This window comes from Diorhabda sublineata, chromosome 5, assembly GCF_026230105.1.
Source record: "Diorhabda sublineata isolate icDioSubl1.1 chromosome 5, icDioSubl1.1, whole genome shotgun sequence".
In the NCBI taxonomy this organism is placed as follows: domain Eukaryota; kingdom Metazoa; phylum Arthropoda; class Insecta; order Coleoptera; family Chrysomelidae; genus Diorhabda; species Diorhabda sublineata.
In genome coordinates, this window is record NC_079478.1 from 8,740,263 (window position 1) to 8,763,413 (window position 23,151).

A 23,151-nucleotide genomic window follows, 5' to 3' on the forward strand; every position below is an offset into this window, starting at 1 on the left:
CCAAAGTTTTTATTATAACTACTGTTTACGAAAAAGAAAACATAGATGGTAGTTTATGGAGATACTGCAGATTAGTTTTTTATTCATTTATTGAGAAATGAATAAGTAATCGTCTCTACTGTCCTACACTATATTTTATTAAAATAGATTTGTTGGTAAGTTTCAAATGACATTTAAGGCTTTACAGGGAATTATATTGTAATCATTTCTTCATGCCCTAACGCGTTAAATTGATAAATTACTATGAGCAATTTACTGTATTCTTCTTAGCCGAGACGGCCGCTAAGTCGGCCAACGTCTCAACACTTCCAAAAAAAATAGTATGTTGTTAACCGTCTCATATGTTTTAAACAGTTGGCACGCTGACTCGGACATCATCTCGGCGAAAACCTCTGTGGCTGTCATCGCCCTTAAGTCTGTACAGAATGCGATTCATCTATGGTCGATACAGTTAAGTGATCTTGTACTAGAGGAAGATCCATCATATCTGGACGACTAATACGATAAACGGTCTGCGATTCCGGGGTGACCAACACCACAGTGACATTGAACAAGATATGTGTGATTCCGGAGAAATATATGAGCCCAACATGAATTTGTTATTCACTCTTCAATTTCCTCATTTCGAAATTATTAGATCTATAAGACGAAAACGTAATTTTACATATGCAAGTAGGGAAATTTCAAAGAATATAAATGTGCTACAATATCTCTAACAGCTTCTATCAAATTTTGGAATTTTTCACGCGCACCGGATGCAAACATCACCACAATAACATAAATAAAAGCACTAGGGGGTATGAATATTTGTTTTCACATTGTCGTTTCGGAGAGATACCTTAGATTGGATAATAAAAAACAAGGATGAATAGAAAATTACTGATAAATGGGCTCTAGATCGCAAAACAAAAAATTGTAACACATATCCTCCTTTGCAACCATAGATAATATAGAAAAAAAGAGGCCTTTTCGAAGTAATTTCATTTCTTATATTATTATAGATAAGGCATAAAAATATTCAATACTCAACGTCTCAAAATGTGAGGTTTATTCTGTTGAAGCGTCCCCATGAATTGTCAAATTTGAGGACAATAAATTTACTGCACTTCTTTCACCAAAAACTTCAGTTCTCAAAATTTTTTTATCTTGTCAAAATGTCTAATTGGTCTGGAAAATCAATCACGGTAGTAAATCATTGAAGGATTATAGAAATAAAGAAGCCACAGAAATAACTTTAGAAATTGATTCATATGAATTCACATCACTGACTTTTGATAGTAAATTTCAACGAGATTGTATTGATACAATTGATAATAGAACTTATAAATAGTATCTTCAGTAGCAATACATTTAGATTTCACTTGATGTTGAGGTCATTAACCAAAAAGTCAAAATATATTTCCTGTTCCTGTTCGTTTCCTATCATCAATGAATATGGATTATTACGAATATGAGTTTTTTTTCTCTATCAATATTTTGATAATTGGAATGCATAGTTTAAATAACTATGCACTCATTAATATTTATTCAAACATTGAATTCCATTTAAAATAACAAAATTGGACTGTCATCCGTTTATTTAGCTCTTGTGTTTAAATAATTAAAGTGAACATACAGTATCGGAACTCACACTTTTTCTCCTGTAGGAAAAAGGAATAAAATTTTTTTGTTTCGTTCTTAAAACTATACAAAATGATGATAAAATTTCAACAGTTCAGTTCAAAGTATTTTTTAAATAAACTTTTATTCGTTCATAGCCGACCAGTACAAAATTTATATTCGAACATGTCTTGGTGGTATTGCAACATATGTGCCTTTCCATAAACCTCGCATTATGGATTAACACACATTTCTGTATTCTTTTATTTCTTAGCTTCGTCGTTTGTTGGTGAGTGAATTCGCAATCCCGCAATGCAATTTGTGATTTGTATTTTAAGGTTTTTGAACATCTTAAATCAATTTCAAATTCAGAAGACTTAAAATGGATATAGTTTTTGGTCTTTATATTCTTTTTTAGCTTTCTTTAACCACAATTAATTAATTAATTTACACTGTTAATTGACACTGGTACTGAAGTAACCGAACTGTCATCCGCTTCATGTTACACGTCAACCAATTTGCAACCTTTCTACATTACGAATGATTGAAACTGTTTTATAAGCAATAATATGAATAAATAAAAAAAAAAAAAGATTTGCATGCCGATTTTGAAAAAATAATTATATTATTCAGCTATGTAACTGAACGCGGCACTAATAACCTATTCTGCTTGCCTAAATTCCAAATATTTTCGCAATATTTTTGATACTGGGAGAATTTAAAAAAAATATAATATATAAGGCGGCACTAAAGTATTTTTGTCCAGTTAGTTGCTCTAGTCTCTAATCTCCAGCCTCATGAAAAAAAGTATCTCTCTTTTGAAGATAGTCGATTAAGAATAATCCAAACGCTTCCCATAATACTGTCAATTGTTCATACATACCTAATTGTAAACGCACTGCCTTCTGATATCTTTACGGATTCAGCTAACTCATGCAATTTCAATTTACGATCGATTAGATATAACTAATTTGTGGACTTTGTTGATATTTTCTGGAGTGATCACCTCAATTGGACGACCAATTTCTGACCGTTTCTTTATCGGCGTTTACAGCCTCGGCAATCATCCGGATGCTCATTCGACGATCTGTACGCACAAAATGGTTGATTTTGGTCACTGTTTCCGGAGTTGAAACAGTCACAAGGCGATCTGGACGCTGGTCATCTTCAGTGCTCTCTTGACCATTACTAAAGCGCTTACACCACTCAAAAACACGCCCACGAGATGGAGATTTGTCCCCATGACCGTCTTGCAACAATTTATAGCACTCAGTTGGAGTTTTTTGTGCTACTGCACAAGTACTATAATAGAGATGGAAATATGTTCTTTACCCCACCTGTTGGATTTTCTAATTTTGTTGATAGTCTCAAATAATCACGAAAACTACGTTCATGAAACCTCACTTAAGTTTCAAACATCAGCTGGATGTTTGCAAGTGCTAATGTAAGTGAACATATTTTGGTCAGCATTCAACTTTTGTTACACTCTGCTGAAATTTCAGAAAATGTAATTATAATTCTATTCTTGTTTGCTCACTTAGTGCTTTTGATTTATATAAAATATTAATTTACTTCCTGACGACCGACGGACATGTTGATTACCTGAAACATTTGCTTCCGTAGACACGTATTCTTTTGCTTTAATAATACTAATTCACGACGCCTTATTTTCTGTTCGCGTTTTAATACAAGCTCGATGCCAGGAGCAAATGTATTTTTTTATTAATTTCATATTTTCTCGGATCTGTTGCTCTTTGAATACAAATAAACGTTGGTGGTTTTGGTTTTTTCATACGTTTTATTATTGTATTACAATACAAACACGACAATTTGATTAGCTTTCGCTTCTCTCATAGAATTTTGTTCGCGTTTTTATTTACACAATAGTAATAAATAAAATTGAAAGAGAAGAAGGCTTTACATTCCATCAAGACTTTCAAATTCGAACACGAATAGAGCGAATGCTGGAATGACCTTCTGTTACGAGTGTTCCATGCTATTTTCTCTTGTATTTACATTCTTTATTTATAAAAAAAAATTGTTAAAAATATACATTAGGGAAATCACACCTTAAGGTAGATGACCGGTTGGTAACACTGATTTGATATACATCACCAGAATTACGGGACGTGACTTCTACCACCATAATACCTCCTATTTATAGAGTGATAAATAACAATTTCAATATATTAAACCATCCATTCATTTTAAAGTGAGGTCTTTCCAAGACATTTCTTGACTGTAGATTTGTATGTTTCGTCAATATTTCATGACTACATTTACTTTGACTAAGAACTTTTAACTTATTTTAAGTCATATCTTCAAATTGAAATAAACTCATACCGCCCTCAGATATGACCGAATAATGCATTGTCCAGTCAGCTGTCAAAATGAAACTGTTATTCAGGGGTAACAACCCTTCACAAAAAATTACTAAAACTCGCTTTAGAGTCCATTTTTAAACGGAATAAGGTTGTTATAAAACCCAAACAAAAATATCACTTAGATCCGCAGAAATGAATTGCCGACAATATTTTGGGGTCTTTGGTGAAAGAATTTGAGCATAGTTGCCAGCCTGTGTATTTTGCATGTTTCTCTTGACACCTGGGCTATAAGTTTTTTCATTAGTTTACATTAATTTTGCATAGCAACATCAAATAAATAAACAAATTTTACATTCACACGTTATATGTACCATCAATATTGGAAATTGTTTTCGGAAACTCTGATAGTGCTAAGCCGATCATGATCTGATTGTTCTAAACATAACCTAGATCACGTTCATTGTTCTTGTTGTAATCCTGGTGAGCAAAACTTTATTTAAATGGATATGCTGCAAGATATTCCAAAACACTGTTTTTAAAAATCTTTGGAAATCTCCTAAAGTTGATACGATTGGTGAAAATGACTATGCTAAATTCTAGGGCAAGGGTAATAACAAAAAACGGACCATCTGAGAAATTTGAAATAAATGTTGGGGTAAGGCAGGATGACGGACTCTTAGCGGTATTGTTTAATATTGCAGTTGAAGGCATAATAAGGGAATGTGATATCGATGGAAGTACCATTAATAAATCAATACAAGTAATAGCATATGCTGATGATTTGACACTAATAGCAAGAGACCAAAAGAGTCTAGAGAGCACATTAGAGAAAATTGTGAGAGAGGCAGGAAAAAGACGATTGAAAATACATCAGGAAAAGACAAAATATATGGAAATTGAAAGAAAGAAGGAATTTCGCAAACAAGAAACAGTGAATGTAAATGACCTCATCTTCGAAGTACTTTAAGTACTTAGGAACAATGATAAGCAATAAAAATAACACAGAAAACGAAACAGAACAAAAAATTCAGGCGGGATATTGGGCATGTAAAAAGTATAAAACTGTAATGCAGAGCAAAAGAATTAACAGAGCAACCAAATTAAGAGTCTACAAGACTGCGGTAAGACCAGTAGTTACATACGCCGCTGAAACTATGAGATTAACAAATATGGACGAAGAACAACTAAGGACATATGAAAGGAGAATAATTATGAAGATTCATGGACCAGTGAAAGCTAGAAATAATGAGTATAAAAGATTTATGAACTATGAAATTAAGAATATATTAGAAGATGAGAATAAAGTAAATATAGTTACAGCAAAAGAATACGATGGTACGGATAAAATAAAGGAATGGAAAAACGGCCGAGTACAAAGAAAATAACAGAATGGAGACCGAGCGAGAAAAGATTGCCTGGTAGACCAAAAAATAGATGGGAAGATGAGATTGTGCAAAATATACAAAATCTGGTAGTACGTGACCGGAATAAACATATGCAGAACAGATAAAAATGGAGAACAATAGTCGAGGCTTCCAAAATATGTGGTCGATTGAAGCAAAAGCTTATGCTGTGGTATTTGTTATTTCGAAGACTTGTAGAAACACTAGACTTACTTTCTATATAAAATTATGTGGTCAAATATAGCATTCCATTCTAAATAGTATGTTTCTTACTTTAACTACCTCTGGAACATATGGTTGTGAGAAAATGCTATACAGCCGACTGACCCCGTATATATAATACTAATAAGGAGCAAACTACTTTGTTGTTTATGTAGATACTATTATTTTTTTGCTGAACGTGTAGTTACAATTTAGCTCATTACATCTGAATCACCCTTTATAATATCTTATAGATTAAATCATTTCAAAGCTTTTTATCATGTATACAATTTCATTTTATATATAGAAGAAAGTTACTTCATATGTAAAATACAAACAATTAAAAAATATTGTCAACGATACCAACAAATTTTTTTAGTTGAAATTAATAATTGTGTGTTAAATTATTAAAAGGTTTTCAAATATTTTCATTATGTTGAATCATTTTGAATATACAATGTTTACAACAAATAATATTCATATTATAATGACCACTTCCTTTATTAATACTCCTTATAATATATCTTATATAAAATAATTTCCGAAGACTCAATAAATTTCGCGCTTTTTTGCGACTATTAACCAAGTTTATCATATCAAAAGAAAAAAGAAAAAAAGAAAACCGAAACTAACTTACCGGAATAAACGTCGATATCGTTTGATTCACAAACACTACATGATATTAAACTGACAATGCATATGAAGCTGAATTTCATGTTGTTAATATGTATACGGTTTTCTCCATATGTTTTCACAATTCAGCCATTTTTTCGATTGATCAATATCCGAGCTGATACTTCATTGGATAAAACTCCATTTACGTCACAATGTTCGTGATGGTTTTCCAACTATATATACGCTTTTCGGAGGATTTTCAGTTACTGAAAAATGAATCGTTCGTTTACGTATACTGAAACCGAATGGCAGTCATGCGCCATATCCTTTATTATTATCGTTGGATTTTAGATAAGAATATCCGCTCAAATTCGTAAATTTAGTATTGTTAAGTCAATGAAAAGTAAACCTAAAATTACCCTTGACGATATTGTGATTTGTAGTGACATTATTAATTGATAGCTGTCCAAATTATGACACTGAAATTAGATTTAATGATTATTTTGGGTCAAGTCTATTTTGCAACAAATCACAAGTAGAAATACGGGGTTTTGTATATGAAAATGATGATGAAAATTGTAGTTGTATCTTGGAAAATATTAATTCATCTATATCAATGTTTTTACTTTACATCGCGAAATGCAAATGTAAACCAAACTGAGACATTGGTAATTATTAACGTATAAATTACTTTAAATGACTTTCCTTAGAAATAATGTTATCCTTTTTGATCACTTCAAATAGCAATAACAGTCAACTTGAAAATTGATGACAACTATTTGGTTTGGTCGAATAAGTCGAACCAAAAATGCAATTCTAGAATAGCTTTTCTATGGCAAAGGAATTTTTTAAAATTGTGAGGAATATTGTCAACTATTCTGTATCAAGAGTTACAGCAAACAAAAATAATAGTATACTATTATTATATATCCGTTGTCGCAAATAGAATACGAGGGTTGCTACTAAAGTTTTAAGATAGACAAATAAAAACAAATATTTATAATTAGATATAGTTTTATTGTTTTCCAGAATATTCTCCATTAAGATCAATACACTTATGCATGCGTTTGAAACAATTGTCGATGCATTCTTTCCATTCCGATTGAGGTACCTCCAAAACATATGATATGAAGGCATCAACAATTTCTTCAGGTGAAGAGAAACGTTGTTGACCTTGCAATTTATTTTTTATCTGCGGAAATGAGAATAAATCATTGGGTGCCAAACAAGGACTGATATGTGAGAGCTGGCATTCTCGTGGTGGATAATGATTCGTCTCCTGCGATTTGTTTCTCTGTTGAACACAATCTGGTACCATTCAGAATTTACCGTCCTACGTTGCACTAATCAAACTGTTCAATTAATCAGAAAAAAACAGGAAACCATTTTCTTCGAGGATTTTCGTGCGCGAAGAACTTTTGTTAGTTTTGGCTTGTTTTGAAAGACCTATAAAGGAAATTAAATTTGGCCTAATGGCCTGCCGATCTATTTTTTGGTATGCGGTGACGATAGACCATACAGTCGATTTTTGTTTAGTTTCTTTAGTATCTAAAACAAATCAATATTTCTAATAGCCAAATATTCATGTACCATTGAATGTATGCGAATAGAATTAATGCCAAAGTATGCCTCAATCTTACGATATGTCACATGACGATCCTCCCATATCAGTTTAGGGGCAGTATCGATGTTTTCTGGCAGAACAGTCGATTTTGAACGACCTTCAAGAAGTTCAGCCTGTAGCGAAGACGTAAAACCAGCCGAACACAGTAGCTGGATATGGTGCTTCATTAGCAAAAGTCAAAGGGAGTTGATCCGTACACAGATGCTGATTAAATCCATGTCGAAAGTCATAGAAAATCATCGCACGATTTAAATGTTTCAAGTATCTGTAAACAAATCAAATAGCACTCGTATGACAACATGTTCTGAGTATGTTCACCATTAAAAATTTTTTGATGTCACATCAGTGTTCTCATATCTCAAAACTTAAGTAGCAAGCCTCGTATGTAATGGAATATAATGTAACTACCAATAATCAATCATTATTGTATCAATAAATGTATTGGCCGTAGCTTTCATAAGCACTTTATAAACAGTAAGGTATCCAGTAAATTGAAAAACATTTTTGAGTGGGTATTATTCAAATTATTTTTTCCTACGTTAGGTCCCAGCTTTTATGTTACGTCAGATATCGTTAAACGAAATTCCAATTTCATACTTCTAAATTGTGTGTATACAAGGAATGTTAGAATATTGTTTTTGTATTTTTTATTTTATAATACTTATACTACATTTGTACTATGGAGGATAGAGAGAATGAAGAACAATCTGTGATAGGATGAAGTGTCCGTAGAAATGTGTTAAATAAAAGTGGCGCCACCTCAGTAACTGGGTAAATTTTAAAGGAAGCGACAAATATGATTACGTTCTGGACTAGTTTTTCCACTTTGTTATAACCAAAGTTGGTGAAATTTTCAATAATGAACTATGATCTTTTTAAAACTAGATTAAATTTCTTTGCATATGCGTTGGAAATTTTTTCCTTGAGCATGCTACTAAGTAGGTAGCTTGATTGGATTAAAGAAAAAACTAATGTTTTCGTTAAATGTGTGATAATAAATGCTGGGAGTTGAAGATTTTCCCTTCTGGCTGGGGGGCCGTGGCATTTTGTCGACTTGCCATCCTGTCGTCACTGGCTCGCGTGTTTCTATTCCTTCGCCAGGATGCTGTTCGTGTTTACATTCAAACAGATATGCTACAAGATTTTTATTAAAGTTTTATTATTTTGAGCCGCATTAATTATATTCGAAACTTCTGGTATTTGGAACCATTCGCGTAGGTTTTTCATCCAGGATTTTTTCTTTCTACCTAAACCTCTCCTACCTGCTATCTTGCCTTCAACGATAAGCTGTAGCAAATCGTATGGCCTAGGTAGGACGCTTTTCTTTTCTTAATAGTTACAAGCAATTCTAAATCTTTAGCCCTTCTTCTCAGCACCTCCCTATTGGCTACTCTATCAGTCCAAGGTATTATTAAAATGCGTCTATACAGCCACATTTCAAAAGTTTCGTAACATTTCGTGGCTCCCCATCGGGTACTAATGCTCAGGTTGCGGTTGCTCAAGAACTTTCTAAAATTGAAATGAAAATCACTCAAGTTTACCTATTGAACAAAATGTCTTGATAAAAAATATGTATTTAATCAACGGAATCCTGAGATAACCACTTAGTGAAAACTCACATGGAAACATAATGCAGTTATTAAGTGGGATTTAAACTAATTCACTTTAGATGTACCTAAAGAAAATCATCTAGTCATCCCTATAAATGGATTTTCATCAATATCAGTGTATTCATCTTTACTCAATGTTGCTTCTGTAATTGAAGGAGAAATGTATAATTAGATGGCAAGATATCTTGTTTCGGAATAATATCGATAATAATAATACAGAGAGGTATTAACACAGTTTCATTTAGACAGCAAAAAATTACATATTTGACATTTCCCTGTAATAAATGACGTTTATGGGTGAAGCCAAGAGGAGCATTTGAATTTAATGTATGAATTTAACTTTCCTTAAACGTATTCTAGCTTGTTTCATCGTTCATTTTTAATGTGCGTTTTGAAAGGAACCAAAATAAAAGGTTGAACATCAAGAATAATGTAAATCCATTTGAAGTATTGTCATGAAGCGGAAAAGAACGTCTCGTGCCTATGTCAAAATTTCCTTTCATTCATTTCGTTGACAGATTTGTGGAACTGAACCTGGAAATCAACTATTAGAAATTTTAAGTTCTTTTAGCTTGGGTTCCTGGTTATTTGGGAATCAAGGTTAACGAAGAGGCAAATTTTCTTGTCAAAAAGGAGCACAAAAACCGTACACGAAACATTTTGTTGTATAAAAGGAATTAAAAGCAAGAACGAGTTCCAGTAAAGTAAAAAAACTGAAAAAAATTACTCTGGTGAGGATGATTCTAGAACTGGATCACTCTAAAAATTTCCTAATACTGTGAGATGTGAGAAATATCTGACTATTAGCATGAATACGCTACACCTTTTGACTAGCATCAAAAGAATTTTCTGGATGGGAAAAAAGCAAACTGTGAATGTTCTTGGATGAACCAATGAATGGAGCTGAGAACATATTGTTACATCTCTGACTAAGCCTTCATACTTTCCTCAAAAGTATTCTAGCTTGTTTCATTGTTCGTTTTCAATGTGCGTTTTGAATGGAACCGAAATTTAAGGTTGAACATAAAAAAAATGTAAATGACTTTTGAGTGTTGATATTAGCACTCACCAGTAATTACTTTTCTAAGTATACTACAATTTAGTTTTGATTCAGTGTCAAATTTTGAAGTAAATTTGTATATCTAACAATTATGTGTCGTTTTATTTCCTTCTTTTACTTAATTTTGATGCTTTATTCGTATCGAAAGTAAAACAATACTGAACCAACTGATGCTGAGTTCATCTCTGGTGCCAACGCATACATTAGTTTCGGAAGAACCTAAATTTCAAAATAGATTTTAATCAATAATTTCTTGAGTATTTCAGAGAATATAGTGGTCTGCTTTTGATCTCAGAACAGACGTGTAGTTGAAGGAGATAATTTTTATATACAGGATATCCATAAACTTTCTGCGAAACGCAAACTACAGATACTAAATGTTATTTTATGAATGAATGTAATTTAACCTAAAACCTATCGCGGTTTGAAGTTGACTTTTCAAGCTTATTTTTTCTGTATTGGACCACGATACATTTATAAATCCAAAAAATTATTAATCATCACTTCACATTTCAAACTACTGAATACAAATAATTCTTGGAATTTACATTACTTAAATATATTCCCTGTAGCCTACTTAAAAGTATCAATGTTTTCATAGTTTTTAATAATAAAAAAAGTTATTTGTCACTAAAGTTTATTTTTATATAAAAAAAGAACAACAGATTATGCAGGAGTTTTTTCTTTGGTATAAAAAATGTCTCCTTTTCCCCATGGAATCTATTAAAACAAAATTAGTTGCAAAGGGTACATGACACGAAGAGCAGCTGTTCTTCTTTCGTTCTAGGCCCATCCTTCAGAAAATTGTATTTTCTCCAATTGAAATGATTATTTGGTTACTCGCTAAAAACTTTTATTCAACTTCTCAACTGTTGCAGTTAACGTTCAGTACTTTCCATCTCAACAAAACTAGAGTTCTTAGGCTCTGCTTTGATCAAAACGATGATCATGTAATATTTTTTTACCTTTTGTGTTTCTAAGGTTACATCGGAATTGGAACATTCATAATTACGGATCATTTCAACTTAACTCATGCTATATCTATACCATACTATCGAAGCCGTGGAAATTCCGAAAGAATTTGCTCTGCTTTAGTTATTTAGTTTTCGTGATTTGATTTTTGTAATTTATGCTTTTGATAACTGTTCTCATGATACGAGGAGGTACTGATGGTAGGAAACAAAGACGTTTGTGGCATCAAGAAAAGAATATTGATGTAATACGAGGATGATCCCAGAAGTACCCGGCCTAACAAAAAAAACATGAAAATTTTGGAAAGAAATATCTTTATTTTTCATAAATTTTTCGTCAAGCTCCTCAAAATAGTCCTTAACTGCCGATCACCGAGCCATTTTTTCAAGTCTGGGAACAGAAAATAATCCGAGGAGGCTAAATCTTACAAATGAGACAGCAATTCCAACTATAATTTATTAATTTCGTTGCAATAACGGATGAATGAACTGGAAAAAACAACACTCTTAGCCAAATGCGGCTATTTTTACTTGATTCTTTCGCTCAAACGTTGCAATAAGTTCCCATAATACTCAGGTTACTTTCAATTTAATTAGTTTTGAAAGCCCGTACAGGTTGTATGAAGTTACGTTAATTCAGGATAATGAAGCATCCTTCATACTACTTCAAATTACTATAACGCACAGTAAAAAATATTGCTAGATAGATTTTTTCATTTCAGTACCTTGGGTAAGGTTCAAATTGGAAAAAGGAATAGATTGGTATTAACAATATGTATTTCATAAAAATAAAAAAAATATAATAAATATTTGAAAACAATCTCAATTATCCAGTTCATCTGTAGATTCCCCTTCCAGTATAATTTTCTTATTCTCTACTGTTTTCTTTAGTGCATTTTTCTTTTTTCTTCTATTCGTAACTCCATCTGGTTCGTCCATCATTCTAACAATCAGTTGTTGATCCGAAGTGTCCAATGGAGCCACGGAAATATCTCTTACTGCTCTGAACTTTCCGCAGTTGTTAAGATGTTCATTTTCCAATCGGAAGTAATTCCACATGAACCGCCTAAAATAAATGGAAATTGGAATATTATAATAGGAGAAGAGCGAAAAAAATCTATTTTGAGGAATAGTTGATAATTTCTATCGCTTTTCTATCATATTTACACTATATTATATTTTTCAAAATCTTTCTTTGAATTAATTCAAATATTATGTTGTACTCTTTCAAAACGTGAGGATGTATTAAAACCACGCATTTTTGACACATCTCTACTTAGCTATAGACAAATTAGTCCTTAGGATAGGTGAAGAAGCTTAACGTGATGAGAGAATTGAAAAACAAAGAGCGTAGTTCTGTTTGAGCACATACATCTCCTCAGCGAATTTTACATATGATGATAAAGGAAATAAGCATCCGAAAAGCCTTAAGCAGGAGAAAAATCAAATCGTATCCATATGGTTGAAAAAACAAGATAGGATTTGGAGTTGAAGTATTTGGTGCTAGCCCATACTAATAGTGATGGTGTTATCAAACCTAAAATGATCAGGTCCTTTTGGCTTGATTTTCCGGTTGTTCGGGAATCAAGATTAACGAGGAGGACAAAATGAAAAGAAGATCTAAAAATGCTTCTATTTTTTATTGACATAAGAATTTTCGGGTCAACAAATATTCCAATATTTGATTACGTACAATCTGGTGGTACTTTTTGATGTTATAATTTTTTTGAAAATTGACCCAATCTTATACATTGGAATGTAGATCTCCACTATTCTCTAAAATATAGGACAAATCAGAAAGACATGGAAGTAGTCGTCAACGATGTTTGAAAAACCGTTTTCTGTGTCACTCTCATATACTATATCGGTATCTTGTATGTAGTTACAGTGCAGAAATTTCTAAAGGTCGCTTGACATCATGCAAGACAACGTGCAATGCGATGCAAGACGCAATATTTCTTTATCAAAAATATGCACAGTTGAAGTTCAGCTGATGTTTCATTCAAGATCTCGCCTTGTGATATTATCGGTTTGGTGCCATTTTTATTGCGTGCAAATTACAATTATAGAGAGAAATGAGTTTCTGATCTGTTGATATTACGTCTCTCGCAAAGAATTTCTTAGTTATCTTATGGTTTATTTTCTTCAGGAGATTTATAAATATATTTTTTCCATCTCAAAGATAATTTTCTTCGTCTAATTCTATAGCTGAACTCCTGATTCTTCATATTCTATCTAGCTATGGCTTGGCCCACCATCACCTGGTGACCCATCAAGGCAAGGTGGCAGCTGACCACCAGATCGTCCTACCTTATTTCTGGAGTCTGTTGGATATAAAAGAGCACCCAGACGATGATGTGTCAGGCCCTAGCTGGAAAAAACAAAGAGAAACCTGTGTTTAGTTATAGATTGAGACGAGAAAACATACAAAAATAAGTTGAGAAGGGATGAAAAGAAAGTTAAAAAACTCCTAAGGAAAATAAAACGTGAGTAAACTAAGAAATGGTGAGAGATGTACTATCAGCAGATCAGAAAATCATTTCTCTCTATAATTGCAATTTACACGCAATAAAAATAACACCACCAACCGTCACAAGGCGAGATCTTGAATGAAACATCAGCTGAACTTCATCTTGATAAAGAAATTTTGCGTCTTTCATTGCATTGCACGTATAAAAATGTCATCAAACCGATAATATTGCATATTGTCTAAAAGAGTTTTTAAACTTTCGCATTCTCTGTAGTTAATTTGTGCCTCGGTTGGAATTTGATTTTGCCTTGGCAAACCAGACTCTTTGACTAAGCGTGGTACAACTGCACCACGTTAAACAAAAGTAATTATACTCCAAACTGTTGATGAAGAGTAGTTTGAGAAACAATAAAGCCGTATCCAATTATAAATATTTGTTTATCTGAAAATTTAAGTAACAACCCTCGTAATATGATATAAAATTGATAGAAACAAGTTAAGGAAATTGATACTATTTGTAACTCACTTACCGAAATACTTCAAGTGGTGCTAAAATTGTAACCATTGAATGTTCCAAAGCGTATCCCATCTCTGTCATTGAAATTAAGAATGCCCATCCGAATCTTAAAATGAAATCTTCCACTATAGCAAAATAGTAGAACCACTAAAATGATATAAAATATTCACATGATCACTTAAAAAAAATAATACATTTGAATACGTTTTTGTGATCTCCACCGGATTTTGGTGACAAAAACAATTAACAAATTTGAAAGAAATTACGAACAACGACTTCATGAACACGTGTATGTTGAGACCATGTAGTTTCTTCACGACAACTATCTAGGAGGAAGAAGCACTAAGTTATTCTGAGGCTGAATAAAGGTTGGTTAATCGTAGAAGAATCACCTTGTATACTAATAATAAACTTCACTTATCTGCACTCTCACGTATTACTTCAAGTTTGATAAGAATTACTTTTTGATCAAATTATAAGATCAGATTGTAATTAAAGAAATGCTATGCGAGGGGCGTTTGATAGAGAATCATATGCTAGATAAATTTTGATTAAACAAAAGATTCCTATGAATATCCTATCGTTCATGTTTGCCACGTATAAATGAGTAATTCGTATGCAAAGTAATAAAGATAGTTACCGTTGAGGAATATACAATTTCTTCTCGAAGGAATTTGTTATCTGCAGCTTTGGAGTCGAAAAGTCCCCAATCGAGTTTTATATCCCACGTGTATGCGTAACACGAACTTATCAAAGATGATCCGATCCATAAATAGAAAAAGGGATTCTCCCCAGAGACAAATTCATCTAAAATCAGGTCAGTATTTTGAGGATTACATAAATAGAAAAGATTTTCAAAGATTGTTGAATAAATATAAGTTGTATTTACCGTCAAATGTTTTATTTAAAGTCGAAAAAAGAACCACAACAAATGAAGTCGCGTATTTAACGGCATTAGCTATATGCGGAAAAGCCTCTTTAGTGTCTCTATATCTTCTGAGGCATTGAGCAAATCTAAACCAAGGTGGAAGGCATGCTACAATTGCTCTGACACCCAGGAAGTTTGCAACACAATAATTCGAATCTAGAAAAAATTTACGAATTCAATTTAAAAAATATATTATAATCACAAGTTTTGGAAATCACTAGTAATTGCTGGGGAGTAAATCTGGAGAATACGTCGGGTGTTCGACTAATTCAAAACATCGTAATAACTGACTTATGACTGGGTGAGTTATCTTGTTTGTTTCATGTAAATTTGAAACTAAATTAGCATAGTTAGAATTTATAAATATATTACTTGCCACATGGTATATTTAAATATTTAACTAATAGTCACACGCCGATCTTGGATCACGAGATCATGGACTTTTTTTAAAACATTGTATGATAGTGTTGTGATAGTTATGTGTAAAATTTGATCTTCTCCAAAATTAATAGCATTGTACTTCCAATAACATTTATACCCCAACGTGCAGAAAACATTTGGTAATTTAGATAAAATTATAACCAAATTCGTCGCTTCAGTCGCGGCGAGGTTTCCACGTTTGCTATTGAATTTATTTTTACCATCCACGTACACATTTGATGTTTCCAAACTCTGGAGGAATACAGGGAGATAAATCTTATGAAAGCATCATTGTCATAATACGTGAGTTGTTTGGAAAGTTTCCGACCTCAGCAGTACTTAATTTGGCTTGTTGGCTTATATATTTTAAAGGTTCTCACTAAAATTTCGGCCATTTTGGACGCTAAGTTTCTATTCGATAATTATAAGTGAGTCATTGTGAAGATTTTTATGAAAATGGAAAAAATTGTTATCGATCCATAACTGTAGATAAAACCCGGATCTACCAGTGAATTGCAAAGAAAGGGCGAGTCTGACGAGAAAGTCAGAGACGGTTTAATAGAATAATAGAATGTTGTTTGTGAGAGTCCCCGGATTATGATAGACACCGCATTGAGAAGAGAAGAAAAAGGAAATTGTATGGATAACGCACCTCCTCACACTTTATTCATCGCCATTGCTAAAATGTACGACTTATACTTCGAATTGGTTGATAACACACTGTATCTAACAGATCTGTGACCAGTGATTCTTTCCTGTTTCCTAGCCTTAGAGTAGTAGTTGAAGGAGAAATATTCTCATTACACGCGCCGTTATCCCAAACGTAAACGCCTATTTTGAGGATAAAGACGAAAACGATGCTAAAAACGACTAGAAGTATAGACTTAAAAGGATAGTTTTTATAAAATAACAACTATAATGAAACAAAATTTATTGATACTTTGAGAAGTGGAATTCTTTGCAGTCCGAGCTCTTGCATTTACCACATGTGATATTACTATACTCTTTTGTTGTTTTTTGTGGGGGGGGGGGAGATAAAACTTTTCTATTTTAATTTGCGTTACCCACCTTTCCCTACATACCAACTAGAGTTTGTTGCATAGAAGCATATGAAATACTGCATGTCTGTAAATAGAGTTGTTAAACTGTTCAGCTGGTCGGCTACCCAAAAATCGGCGAAAGACACATAACAAAATGGAGCCATGAAAACTTTGCCCTAGAATAAAAAAAGTTGTTTTATTTCATTTAGTATGTGCACCTGGTTGGACAATTAAGAGAGACTTTTTGCCAGGCTTGTGGTGACACAAGCAACAAATACAACAAAACTTTCGCTGTATTACATGGCAACCGTGTTGTATCCATAGTTGTGTACGATAATTGGTTCTCTTTCAAGTTTGTGTTTTAATTTTATATATGTATGAGTAGTGCGAAATCTCGAACAACGTGGCGAATAATGATTTTTGTGCGAAATTGGATGATTTGGCAACTGAAACTTACAAGAAAGTATTAAAAGTATTTTTTTAATAGAAGGTGGTGATACCTTTCGCCAGTTATCAGGCATCTCATTTTTGCACCATGAATATGTCATTCTATCCATCAGTCTGTTTTTTTGGTTAATGCCGTTAATTGGTTGGTTAATTAAATCGTTATTTGTGGCAAAATCAGTTTTTCATCAACAAATCAACTCTTTGTTGTATTAAAATAGCAACAAGTCATTCTAGCCAGTAACATTTTGACCGCCCGCTCTTCTACATAATCGGCGCTGATGACGTAACACCTAGCTGGAACTGATCTTGGGCGGTATAAAATATATTCAGACTTCTTAACTTTGTAAGTTTGTTAATACTCAATCTAATATCTTAGAATAGAGACCATTATTCTTGTAAAATTGAGTTGTACTTATTTTCGTTGAAAAATATTTTTTTAAGCCATAAAATTGTGAATGTTTTTATAATGGGATATCCGATTGAATGTATATTTGTATTGTCAATTAAAACAAAAATATGATAATTTGACGAAAAAATAAAAATATAATTTATGTCTGATCAACTTTATATAAGTATATTAATGTCTAAAAACTGCAATCTGAAGCAATCGAGTGACAAGAAAAACGTTAGATATTAAGAAACATTTACGGTCACGTTATCTTAATTCAAGCTACTCACCATCACCCGTAATGCCCAAAATCTTGCCTCGTGTCTAAACGTTTTTGTTGGATTGAATATAAAAACGAGCATTATTACCATCAAAGCTAAAGGATTGACGTAGGGTGGTATACTAAGTTGAGCGCTGTATAAAAATGTCAGTATGGATATCGACCATATTACTCCAAAAATCGCTGCCATTTCTATGATATGCTGTTCTGATAAGTGATTCCTTGGATCCATTTCAAAAATAAGGACGTGATTCACACCAGAAGATCTCCAACCGTATATGTTGATACCCCATAAAAATAAGAATTCTATTATCAGAAAAGGTCCTCTGTAGAGGCGTATTACTATAATCCAATCGTCTCTTGAATGAAAAACACCTAAAAAATAATTTACTTCTACCAGGATTTTATGTGACCATCTATTATAATCACCTGATAGAATCACTGATAATAATAGAACAATTAACGCTCCCGAGAAAAGACCTACTTTGAACGTAGTCCACGGACTCTGGTGTTCACCTAGCGGTGGAACTCTCAAACGTTTCATCGCTCTTTGACGATCGCCTCCTTCCAGTTCTTGAGTGAATGCTGTTTCTGTTTCATGAATTAATCTATCAATGTCCTTGTTTAGGTAAAAAAATGAGTTTTCGACATGTTCTATTCTCCATCTAGCCCCGTAGTCTACATTCAACAACTAAAATTACAGACAAGACGAATAACTTGACAAGGAAAGGAAATTATTTACTAACCTTATCGTGCTTCTTTAGGATCTTCCTGAAACCAGTGAAATTCAAGTTCTGATAATTTTGCATTAATATTAAACTTAGATAAAATTCGCTGAATGCTAATTTTATTTCTTGTATTTTTCTGGCTGGAACATTCTTTTTTCTGAGTAAATTTTTTCTAACAGAATTCGCTTTGTCGTATTGCGCATCTTGAGTTTCGCTTAATTCGCTTTTCAGACTAGCGTATTTTCTGGTAGCCTCAGCCAACTTTTCTATAAATTCGTAAGATAAGAACGTCAAGAATGTGAAAATACTTGAAAATATTCTCAAGACTACTGACAGTGTAGAAAAGTTGTTAGTTGAATTACGAGGGCGGTTTAACGTAAGCATGACTTTTCAATGAAGAAGTTAACTAAGTATGAAACATATATTTTATTCATGTACAAGGACACAGATTTTATCAACCATTTCTTGAGTAGTTACAGTAAATAATCAGCGCAAACGTTTAGAGTCATTCTTGTTCATATGACCACTTTTAAAAGAGGATAACCACTCAGAAATCATTTCATGGGACGCAGCACTTTCATCATAATATTTAAGTAACTTTTCCACGTTGTTTTCAAATTTTTTTTAACGTAAAAAAATAATGTTGAAATATAAAATTTTGACAGTTAGCATGAGAAACATGTGTTATAATCACCATGTCAACCTCTGCAAAAGTATATAATGTTGTGATTGTACATATTTGTTCTGTAATAATTGGCGATAAAAAGCCATTTTGATCAGTTGAATATTTGCGAAAAAATTGTTACAAACAATTTATTATACTTTTGTTCAGTAAATATGCAATATAACTCTATATATGAAAGCTTAGCTGTCAAATATACCTGAGGAATGTAAGGAAGCCGATGATGACTCCTCATTGGAAGAATACAACTTATTTATTTAGGTACGGAACTCCCAATCTATATTAATTGAGTTTATTATGTACCCAAAGCTTCAACAGTTTCCAACAATTTAAGTTGAATTTGTTTGTGCGTGGGTATATTTAACGTAATGTCGTAATCTAATATCTGGTATACTGTTTCAATAAAAATTAATGTGGATACTTGATATTGACAGTTAACTATTTTTTATATTAGAGATAAAAAATTATTCGTCTAAACTTAACGGTGGCCCATTCGCATTTTATCTTTTTTTTTCTTTTAATTCTATACATTTAGTCCAACGAGGGTCTAACTAAAAGTTGCCGACTCATCAAAATAGGCGTCTTTGTAAATAGTAACTACCCCGTTTAATGAATATATGACTCTTTGATGTTAGGAAACAAGGAAAAGTCGCTAGGTACCAGATCCAGTAAATACATTATGTGGTCAACCGCAATTCATTAATTTCAGCCTAAGGAATCATCGCAGTGCAAGAAGATGCGTTATCCTGATGTTTTTTCTCAAATATGCAGATAAAATCATCTTCGCCCTATTTGGAGCAGACTCACCCTATTATATTCACTGTATTATCTATTTTTTCGATTCAGAAGTTTAGTGGTGCATCCAGATTTCATCTACAGTTAGGATTTGACGCAACCAACTCATTCTGGTTAAATAGATTTGGTATATTTTTTTGATGACATCGATAGCTGTCACAGCTTTTGATGGTCCGAACTCTTGCCTTCAGTCTCAAATGATTATGCATAGCGTCCGCTCTTCCAATCACGTAGGTAATTTTACCTTTCAAAAACAATTATTTAATGACTAATCTTTATCATTTTGTTATAAATCTTTACATATACGATTGTTAAACAGAAGCTAAGTATTTGGAATGGCTGGAATTTCAGTGAGAATTACCTCAACATATACACAAATATATATTCCTCAATTATATTGCTTAGTAATGACATCGTTGAAGTCGGGAACTTTCCAGATAACCTTCGTATTCTAGGCTATACTAGAAACAACTGAAATTCTGAAAAAAAGGTATCAATTTTCACTATTTCCCTCCAGAATCCTCATATACACGTTTGTTAAAATAGATATCATGTAATTTAAACTGTCACATCAACCAAATGTCATATGGACATGAGCTACTCATCATAAGATCATCCTATTTCAATTAAAATATTATCTATTTTTGTTTTATTTATTTCTTTGGATTTACCTGAATAAAATGTATTTATTTTGGTAAGCTCTTTTTCACTAAAAGAAAAGAACTGTTCGTCAAATTTGGCGAAGTATCTACTCAAAATTTCAGGTTCAACAAGTTCGGCTGACGGAGACTGTTCTACTGCAGCGTATAACATAGACTTCATTTCCTACGTAAACAAAACACAGAAATAACAATACCACACACATACATTTAGAAAAAAAAATAGTTTGAAGGCTTACCACTTACTTCCTGTAAATAATGAACGTTATGGGGTAAACTTTTACCTTTAAGAACCATATCCGGATGATTTTAGGTATACTGACATCACAATTCATGAAGTCTGGACTGTATAACAAAAAATAAAAACTTACTTCATAATTAATATACTGTTTTCTCCATTCCGGTGTGATATGAGCCGAGAGATGTTCGGCAAACTTCATGTTTGAATTGAAATTATGTTATTTTCTGGTTAATATTTATGATTTGCATAATTTACATATAAACGTCGCTTTGACATTGAACGGAACGACGCGACCGCGTCGTAACGTTCGAAACTGAGACCTGCGTCAAGGTATAAGCGTCGAAAATACGTTTCCCTCGCAACTATTTTTATCCGTACATAAATCATAGGCGGGTTATTGTGATTATTGTGAGGGGCCTGCTAAAATTAATTATATTATTTGAAATTAACTAAAAAAAAGTCAAAAATCTAGATATCAAGAATTCAGTAACCCATTTTGATAAGCTAGCAATGGAGAATTAACTTTTCTGAATGCTTTTAGATTGTATGTACAAAAAGCTCTAGCAAGTAGAAGATGAATATTTTCAAGTCTCAGTGTATGGACAGAATCCTTAGATTTTTTAACAATCTATACGAATTTGAATGGATAAGAAGAAACCAAACATAGGCTTTAAAATGGGAGACAAATATTATATTGGGTAGGATTCTACAAGATTTTGATAATTTCAATACTTATCTATAGTATATATGTTACCGGAAATTTATGAAATCTATGAATTCTATATAAATTCTAGGAAATTTATCTAATTCCCAAGTTATTTGGGAAATGTATAAAATATTGTTTCAAAAACTATTCAATACATAAATTGTATATAATTCCAAGACAATAACGTTCAGGTAACAGTTATATCGTAAAATATAATATTCTTACTAATTAAAGCTTCACAAAATCGACTTATATTATTCTTATGAAGTCAAACTTTCGTTTGATATGTAATCAGTCTGTTAATTAAGTAATTATAAATGTCACAACATTAAAGTCAGTCCATATGGCTATTTATTTTTGCAGGGTAAGCCGGAATGACACTTTGAAGTACACAATGATTTATTTTTATAGAACAGACATCTTGCTGTAGTACAGTTTTTCTTGCAAAGGCACTTTTTAAATCCCTGGCCGGTTCCAGTGGATTGTAAGTTAGCAACTGATCGGAGTGCCATCTCCGTACTCGGTACATCCTCTGCATCAAGAAGAACTCTTGGACATACATTAATCTGAGATCGAGAATATAATTGTTTTAAAATTCCTTTCTTGGTACCAATTTGATAAAGCTCATTATCGGTTTTAGCCAAAATTACACCTATACGCTATCCCCGCATACCTATTGATATCTCAAATATTTACATTTCTGATTGCTATTGCTATTTAGACAATGTATAGATTTCCTAGAAAATGTGTCTAATATAATTTATTTTACACATTTCTGTGCGATTTTAGGAATTACATACATTTCATAGGAATTATATATAATGACGGATTACATATACATAGTAATAGTTCAAAGACCAATACAAAAGAAAATCGAGAGTTCCTTCAGGACATTAGATAGTTGAACCAATAATATTTACATGCCACATTTCCTAATACACTGGATATTAAATCCAAGATGAAGAAATAATGAGACTAACTAACTACTCAGAAAAATAGTTCTTATTACTGTATAATAAATCATCATAAAAAAATACAAGTGCAGATTTACTGATTTAGTAAATATATTTCTGTTGTTGGAATGTTATATTATTTCATACCTTCGTGTATTTTGTGTTCTCTACTACTAATTTCTCATTTCTTATCAATCAATTCAACAACGTGTGTAGAACAAAAAAACTGTTGATGGAATTGAAAGAAAGTTATATACAGCATATGTAAGACTGCCGTCAGGGTGCAAAAGAGGTGTTCAATGAAAGAAAAAAGATATAAAATGAATAAAAGTAAAATTACAACTAAGTACATTCGACAACTAAAACTTTGTTTCAAGTAGATAACTTATAATGTGGAGTAGCTAATCAATTTTTGGAATGTGACTTCAATCTAAATACAAAGAAAAGTTTATTCCCTCACAAATGTTCTGGTTGTAATGGAGCCATTGTT

General features: G+C 32.4%; 2 protein-coding genes across 4 annotated transcripts in view; both read right to left on the reverse strand.

Moving 5' to 3' along the window:
* The window catches only part of LOC130444148 (uncharacterized), a 28,344-nt gene extending 21,892 nt beyond the window's left edge, over positions 1 to 6,452 (reverse strand). The window contains exon 1 of the mRNA XM_056779189.1: positions 6,165 to 6,452. Within this exon, the coding sequence (XP_056635167.1) occupies positions 6,165 to 6,243 (79 nt within the window). The 5' untranslated portion in view covers positions 6,244 to 6,452. The remainder of the gene's footprint in view (positions 1 to 6,164) is intronic.
* Positions 6,453 to 12,164: 5,712 nt separating this feature from the next.
* Positions 12,165 to 21,324, reverse strand: LOC130444354 (xenotropic and polytropic retrovirus receptor 1). 3 transcript variants are annotated; one of them, XM_056779441.1, is made up of 10 exons: positions 21,133 to 21,324; positions 20,774 to 20,927; positions 18,644 to 18,891; positions 18,327 to 18,588; positions 17,908 to 18,272; positions 16,811 to 16,958; positions 15,284 to 15,478; positions 15,035 to 15,201; positions 14,408 to 14,541; positions 12,165 to 12,473 (listed from the first exon to the last, which is right to left on the reverse strand). In XM_056779441.1, exons 1-10 carry the CDS (start codon positions 21,199 to 21,201, stop codon positions 12,230 to 12,232), a joined length of 1,986 nt encoding a protein of 661 aa, XP_056635419.1. In that variant the 5' UTR covers positions 21,202 to 21,324; the 3' UTR covers positions 12,165 to 12,229. The 3 variants fall into 3 exon arrangements, with proteins under 3 accessions (XP_056635419.1, XP_056635420.1, XP_056635421.1); XM_056779443.1 differs by having other exon boundaries at positions 12,337 to 12,473; positions 14,408 to 14,500; positions 21,133 to 21,297; XM_056779442.1 differs by lacking the exon at positions 20,774 to 20,927 and having other exon boundaries at positions 12,167 to 12,473; positions 21,001 to 21,323.
* Between the last annotated feature and the right edge of the window lie 1,827 nt (positions 21,325 to 23,151).

Excerpts from the sequence above, each read along its gene's own strand:
- LOC130444354 (XM_056779441.1), bottom strand. The coding sequence starts at position 21,201 with ATGAAGTTTGCCGAACATCTCTCGGCTCATATCACACCGGAATGGAGA. Across the intron at positions 16,959-17,907 it reads TTTGGGCATTACGGGTGATG|GGCAAAGTTTTCATGGCTCC; the intron begins GTGAGTAGCTTG and ends TTTTTATTCTAG. Across the intron at positions 12,474-14,407 it reads GCACCACTTGAAGTATTTCG|GCGGTTCATGTGGAATTACT; the intron begins GTAAGTGAGTTA and ends CATTTATTTTAG.